The following is a 7,504-nucleotide window of genomic DNA, read 5'->3' as shown; positions in this document are numbered from 1 at the left end:
AGTAGTAGTATATGATCATACTTTGTCATGCTGATTCATATTATACGTAGCTCAATACTGAAACCTTAGGTTAGTATCATCAAATATTGTTCCCAGACCATGCTAGGTTTTACGGAAGCTAAACGAAAGGGTCAAACCAAACAGTGGGACCTTTTCACGGCAAGCTATACTGTCGCCGTTAGGCCCTTAGGCTCTTGTTTTTAATCACAGGAACGTACCGTACTGATCTAGTATGATTAAGAACACAGGCCGGCATAACCTCATATATTTTCAATGAAAAACATATAAGCATGCGGAACTGTCTGATTTGGGAATGCTTATCTTGGAGTAGATTCGGACATGATGATGCGATCATATCTTAATGGGTGGGCTAATCTCATGATTAAAGCCACATTTGTTTCAGCAGCGCAGTGAGCAGAGGAGTCGAGACTAGTTAGCTCATCATCAACGCCCTGCCATTGCCTAATCACTAGCAGTAGTAATGAAATGGTGATTAGAAAACGAGTAAACACGTCGTCGTACCCAACTAACCTTGGTCCCCCCTGTGTCGTATCCCCGTCAAAAGAAGAGAGATAAATAATACTACGACGAACATGTGCTGTGGAGAAAAAAGAAGGTCCCGGACATCCATCCTCCTAGCCTGGCACAAGAAACAAACTCTGACGATGCTGCATACAAAACAGAAACAGTTGAACGTTGTCAAAAAAAAAAAAAAACAGAAACAGTAGGAGCATCACAATTCCGTAACATGGGCATGCTCCAAATCAGATGATAAACAAATCTCCTCCAATTATAATTCCGTCTTATAAATAGAAGAGTTTTAAAAAACCCGTCTTATAAAAGGCAATTAGTAGCGTTTGGAACACACACGGGTTTTTCCACTATTTAAACGCATGATGTGAATTTACGGAGGAAGGGGGGAAAATGAGGCCATGCCAGGAAAGCCAAATTTTGCTTTTGGGCGAAACAGAGTTATTTTGCAGTAAAGGACGAAGAGAGGACGAGCAGAGCGGTGGGGTCACGAGCCCCCGCCCCCGGCATCAGCAACAGTAAATCCCACGCCACCCCCTCCCCGCAACATCTCTCACGCTCCGTTACGATTCGGCCGGCCGTGACGGAGCCGTGCGATCCTCTCGCCAAAAGACGAGCATACCCCTTCTTTTCACAGGTATCTACGGCCGTAGAGCCACCGACGGGCGATGGCAGGCGGCCCGAGGCGCGGCCGGCCTCCGATTTCCTCTACTCAAGTCTCCGCCCAGGCCTCTCGCGGTGTTAACCATCCGTCGACTTCGGACGTATTTACGCGCTCTGCCACTGCGCTGCCCCTCGTCTTCTTCTTGCTCCTGCGGCCCTAGCTCCCTTCCCTCCCCCTCGCTCGCGTTATTAATGCGGCGGTGGTGGCGGTGGTGCTAAATACCGGGAGCGGGCTGGAGCGCAGCGGTCGGGTGTGGCGGTGACGGTGCCTAAAGGCTGTGCCGGTTTTCGTCTCCTCCTCCTCCTCGTCGGCGGCGGCGGTGGACGGCTTCGGGGTGGCAGGGGCGTAGGGTAAGCATTCTTTCGGTTCGAATCCCCACCTTTCCTCTTCTGTTCCTGCTCTTCTGGTTATTCGGTTCGCGTGTCGCCGAGATGCTCTCATCTTTCGTTTTACTATTTTCCTTCTTTGAGGTGGTGCATTCCTCTACGGGGAATTGCGCTCCCCTCTCTTTTTTTTAATCCCCCCGCTCCCAGGTTTTTTTCTTCCAACAACCTCAATTCCCAGGTTGTTTTTTCTCTCCTCTTGTTTTTTCTTCTTAGATGCATTCTGCATTCACGATTTGCTCAAAACCACCGGTGCAGCAAGATTGATTTGCTCAATCACTGGTGCAGCAAGATTGATTTGCTCAAACCCGTACGCCCAATTTCTATCCTTTTTTGCTCCCAAAGATTGATTGTCTGCGCGGTAAATGCTGTTTAGGGTAAATCGCAGCGGGAGGGAGTTTGTTTCCTAAAAAATCGCAGTACATGGCCTGCATTTCCAGTTACCAACAATCTAAAAATAGATGGAAATTTTAGATGGGGGAATCTGCTTCATGTTTCAAAATTTTGTGTTACTAGTTTGCAGACGTGCAGTGCATGTGCTTTCCTTGTCATAAATCAAAATTGTTCCTGAACACTCGTCCGCATTGCAGGATTCAGCAGTCTGCAGTCTTCAGTCGTAGAATCAGCGTGTGGAGTTGGTTGGAAGCTTTGCAAGATGATTGAGGGGAGGAGGCATTCGGTTGACATCCCGATTTCGAGGGCTCTAGTCGCCGTCATGAGGTCCAGATCTCTGAGGGACCCAGACACCAACTCGCTGGCCAAGTACTCGGCTAAGAAGACCATATGGGAAGGGTGTTCCCTCGAGGAAGATGACGTCGAGGCAAGCAATTATGGCAGGCACAGCTTCAGCTACAACATGTATGATCATGTTCAGAGGAGGAGGGAGGAGTTTGGCGGCCGCCTAGCCAACTCGCCGATCAACATAATCAAGGCCAACGCGAGGGTGAAGGCGGCGCTTCATAACCAGAACTGCTGCTCTGCGATCTCCGGGATGTCGAGGGCGGCCAAGGACAGGGCTTTCTCTCTGGTGATCGAAGGGGAAGAGCTCGGTCGGAGTGAGCCCCAGGAAGGCGCGAGAAGCTTGCTCCAGAAGTACCGGCCGAAGTCTTTCTCTGAGCTGGCTGGACAGAATGTTGTTGCACAGTCTCTTTCAAATGCTGTTTCTCAAGGAAAACTTGCTCCAATCTATCTCCTCCATGGTCAGCACGGCATTGGCAAGACATCCGCGGCTAGAGTATTCGCAGCGGCGCTGAATTGCCTCTCTCCAGGTGGGAACCAACCTTGTGGGCACTGCGAGGAATGCGTGGTCATATTCTCAGGAAACAGCAGCAGTGTGGTTGAGGTTGATGCTTCCAAACTGGATTGCAAATCTAGGGTTGCTGTCTTGCTCAGGAATGCCTGTGAAGTTCCTGCTTCTTCGCACTTCAAGGTACTTATTGTAGATGATTGCCAACATATGGATAAGGAGGGATGGTACTCCATCTACAGCAGCCTTGAAGGGATCCCTGCGAGCTCAATATTTGTCATGATAACGTCCGACATCGATAAACTACCAAACAACTCTGCTGGATGGTGCCAGAGCTATAGGTTTTGCAAGATAGACGACACAGAGATTGTCCACCGGTTGAGCCAGATCTGCACAAAAGAAGGTATGGAGTTTGAAGTCGAAGCGCTGGAGCTTCTTGCTCGCAAGGCCAGTGGTTCCATTCGGGATGCAGTCCAAATGCTTGACCAACTAACTCTGCTAGGAAAAAGAATCAGCAAATCAGTAACATATGACTTGGTAAGTTGATTTACTCAAGCTTTCTAACTTTATATATATCATCAGAAAATATGTTATCCTTTTTTCCTTCTTAGAACCTGTAAATAACCCCTAGTTATTTTGGCAGATAGGTGATGTCTCAGATGAAGAGTTGCTTGATCTTCTTAATCTGTCGATGTCATCAGATGCTGCTACCATTGTCCGGAGGGCTAGGGAGCTTTTGAGTTCGAAGGTCGATCCCATGCAGCTATTAGCCCAGCTTGCAAATCTTATCATGGATATTTTAGCTGGGAAGCACCCCTCAGATTCTTCAGAAGTTAGGAAAGTTATTGGCAAAAATACATGTACGTTCCCTTCCCTTCCGAGGCAAACTAGTTACACGAGACATAGCGGCACACAGATCTGCTATTTTGTTTATGATTTATCTAGCTTAGCATTATCCCTATATGTGTGTATCTAAGCTTACAGTGTCCATGGATCTGTTATTTCCAAATCAATCTAACCTCGTGTGCAACTTCTCAGCTGCTGAGGTGGACGTGCACAAACTTAGGAATGCGCTGGAAATACTTTCTGAAACTGAAAAGCAATTGAAAACCACAAAGAACCAGTCCACTTGGCTCACCGCCGCCCTGCTACAGTTCAATATGAGAGAGCCTTACTGCCTAGAAGCCCTTGATGATACTGCAGTTTCAAGCATGTTCACAGAGAGTCAAACAGGTAACTGGTATTCTACGTCTGTAAAAGGCATGCTGTGTTACTTCCAAAATAGTATGTCAGTGCTTCATATAGTATATCATTGTGAAACAAATCTCTGATCACTTGTGTCTATTTACTGACAATCATGCTATTAATTATGCAGACGACGGGGCTGCTGCCCTGAAAGATGAAAGCTTAGATACCAGTTCTCATCTGTGCTACCAGAACAAACTTGGATGTCTGGATATGAATTTAGGAGATCCAGATGTACTGGAGACAATATGGATGAAGGCTCTTGAGAACTGCACATCTAAGTCACTTCATAATCTGTTGCAGAAAGATGGAAAGTTTTCATCCCTGTACACAACCCAAGGTAATTGATATAACTGTGTGGGAACTTTTACGGAAGTAAGATTCATGTGTCATTCTATCTTATGAAGTCATGTTCGTACTTCACATAGCCCCTGTTTCCTGCTGATCCATCATGCATCTTTATCCAGCCAATTGCTCAACGCTGCATTCCAGAAAACGCATGTTTGTCTGAACACATGCATCATGTCACAAATGTTAGCACCTGTCAATACAAACTAGTGTTGATCATCAGATGATACATCATGGCCAGACCATGTTCCTTTTAACACATGTGTACCATGCTCAGAGCTCTTATCTTTGACATTCAGTGTGAACAATCAGCATTGCATGCCTACACTGAGGATCTTTGAAGTCAATTTTAATGCTTTTTATCTTTGGACTACAGGTGTGGCAGTTGCTGAGCTACAATTCTGTCATCCTGAGGAGGTACCAACATCAGAGAGCTTCTGGATGCCACTTGTTGTTTCTCTGCAGAATTTGCTCAAGTGCAACGTGGACATCAGGATCAATCTTTCTCCAATCTCCATCAGCAACAGGACTGTATCCAAGAATTCGTCGGTCAGCCTGGTCATGCAATCCAGAGAAGATCAACAGGCGCAGAATCCAGTCGCCACGGACTGCAGAACCGTAGCTTCATCCAGAAGGGAGTGCCCTTCGCCACCGCTCCCAGGGCAACCCAAGGAGAAAGCATCTCGCATCCTGGGATGCCTTCACGGTGCAGATAGCGAAACGGGAGATGCGGAGTCGAGGATCCTGAGCTACCAGAAGATCTCTGTCATTCCTGAAGCATCCACTACAGGGAATGTCGCCTCGAAAGCTGGAGAGCACATACCAAAGGTCTACGAATTCAAAGGTCGTCGCTGCGGTGGCTGTTTCTCTGAGGTTCTACCATGTGGTTCGTGCGCCCCCTCTCGGAAATCCCAGCCACACGACAAGCAGAGAGCTCCGCGGCCTCGCAAGGGGCTCTTCAGCTGCTGTTTCTGCAAGATCAGACCAGACTGCAGAACGAAAGCTGATGCTGTGTACAGGTCCGAAACCCAGGAGGTGTTCCATGGGTAGCAACTAGCAAGCATATTGTAGCTTAAAAGCTAGGAGATGAGCACCGTTGAAACAAGGCTGATTATGTTCTGTCATTTCGGTACGGATGTGGGCAACCAAATTCCATGGAAACTTAGATCAGTTTAGTCGAGTCTTTGAACTGCAGCCCGCTCCTGAGTCTGACTCTAGATGTGCATCGTAGATGTCAGAGTACTGTCCAATAGGTCTTCTAAACTGTAGTGGTACGGCAATGATAGAATCCATCAGAAAAGATCCTTTTGTTGCGTTCATGAGCAATCGCTTTATTTATCTTTTGCCTTGTTTATTAATTAAAGGCCACCGCTACGAATCAGCAGGATGATTTCTTGATGTGCCTGATAGTGGTCGATGGATTACAACAACACCATGATAGTAGTAGGTCGCACGACAGGTTCAACGCAGCGCACCTCGGCGTTCGGTGAAGCTCCATTGCAACACCTGCTATGCTTCCGATGGCCCGGTGTTGCTTCATCGCAACACTGACGGTGCTTCCAACAGCTTCAAGGCAGCATCGTCGGAGTTCCAACGCTCCCGACAGCCAACCCATGGCATAGCTATGCTGCACCGTCGCCGCAAAGCGCTCTCCACAATAGCACCATGGGCTCCATCGCAGCTCCAGGCCGCCAGTGAAGCTTCATTGAAGCCGTTGGTGAAGCTCCACTACAGCTGCAGGTGAAGCTTCATTGCAGCATCATCGCAGCTCTGGGCCGTCGGCGAGCGCTACATCGCAACACAGGGGAGCCGTTGACGAGCGCTCCACTACACCGCCGTCGCGCTGGGTGCAGCATCACTGCGCAACCTCCCATTGCAGTGCCAGTGACCCCCGTGCACGACTGCACCGACGTCCACATGCGGCTTGCAGCGGCGTAAGCAGCGGGCTTCTGATTTCACTGGTGAGAAAAAGAGATGGGGCAGGAGCTAGTGGAAGAGCATCCACCGGGAAGAGATGCATTGTGGAGCTACGGGAGAGCTGTGTCAATCACGAGTGGACGAGACATCCTGTTGAGGCGTCCCGTGTGCGGATAAGGACGGGGTGCAGAAGTGGTATGCGGGTCCTGACCGGGACGCGTGTCGCACGTCCAAGGAGGCTTACGCCGCGCTGTAATCAGCCGACTGCTTTTAATCAATTTCCTTAATTACAAGAGAGGGTTTATAGAGTTTTCTTTTTTCGAGGGAGAGGGCTTACAAAGTTACTGCTCAAAGGAGAGCACAACGACATCAAACATACAAAAGGAAAGGCTTCTACTCTTGTGACATCAAATTACCCAATTGTTTGTCTCCTCTCACGGCCCAAATCTTAGCTTCCTTGATAAGCTTGAGGATGTAGTATGGTGGCGTTGATTTCTTTCGGAAGCCATGAGTATTTCGTTCACCCTAGAGAGACGAGCACACAAACATGGTTAGGGAGGTCATCTCCTTTCGATTTGAAATGTTGGGGGCTGAGATGCTTCTCCACCAAGATTTGAGTTGCCTATGGGGGGAGGGGGATGCATAGGCAACTATTAATTTTTAGCTCTTTTAATCAAATTAAGGTTAGCAACAAAATGGTTGTGTAGATATGCAACTAGGTGAACAGCCTATATGATGTCAAAAACAACACAAGCAAGCAAACAAAGGATACTACACAATAAATACTTTCACCAAGTAAAGGTGAGAAGTAACCACAAGTGGAGCCGACGAAGACGAGGATGTGTTACCGAAATTCCTCCCCTTTGAGGGGTAGTACATCTGTGGGATCACTAGAAGGGATGTCTAGAGGGGGGGGGGGGTGAATAGACTACTTGACAAAATTAAAACCTAACATTTTCCCAGTTTTAATGGTTGGCGGACTTTAGCAACGGAAAGTAAAGACATGCACATGAAAGTAAGGGGTAGAGATCAAACACCAAGTTGACATGGAGTTTTTAGCGCGGTTCCGATAGGTGGTGCTATCGTATGTTCACGTTGGTGAAGACTTCAACCCACGGAGGGTAATGACTGCGCGAGTCCACACAGGGCTCCACCCACAAAGGGTGCACG

General features: G+C 48.0%; 1 protein-coding gene across 1 annotated transcript; it reads left to right on the top strand.

The window, feature by feature from the left end:
- Positions 1 to 1,390: 1,390 nt before the first annotated feature.
- LOC123408728 (protein STICHEL-like 2) lies at positions 1,391 to 5,736 on the top strand. The gene is made up of 6 exons (XM_045101780.1): positions 1,391 to 1,545; positions 2,169 to 3,361; positions 3,468 to 3,684; positions 3,863 to 4,057; positions 4,200 to 4,409; positions 4,794 to 5,736. Exons 2-6 carry the CDS (start codon positions 2,234 to 2,236, stop codon positions 5,465 to 5,467), a joined length of 2,424 nt encoding a protein of 807 aa, XP_044957715.1. The 5' UTR covers positions 1,391 to 1,545; positions 2,169 to 2,233; the 3' UTR covers positions 5,468 to 5,736.
- The last annotated feature ends 1,768 nt before the right edge of the window (positions 5,737 to 7,504 follow it).

This window comes from Hordeum vulgare, chromosome 7H (genome assembly GCF_904849725.1).
Source record: "Hordeum vulgare subsp. vulgare chromosome 7H, MorexV3_pseudomolecules_assembly, whole genome shotgun sequence".
In the NCBI taxonomy this organism is placed as follows: domain Eukaryota; kingdom Viridiplantae; phylum Streptophyta; class Magnoliopsida; order Poales; family Poaceae; genus Hordeum; species Hordeum vulgare.
Note: the sequence above shows the minus strand (reverse complement) of the source record. Positions and strands in the feature narration are given on the sequence as shown.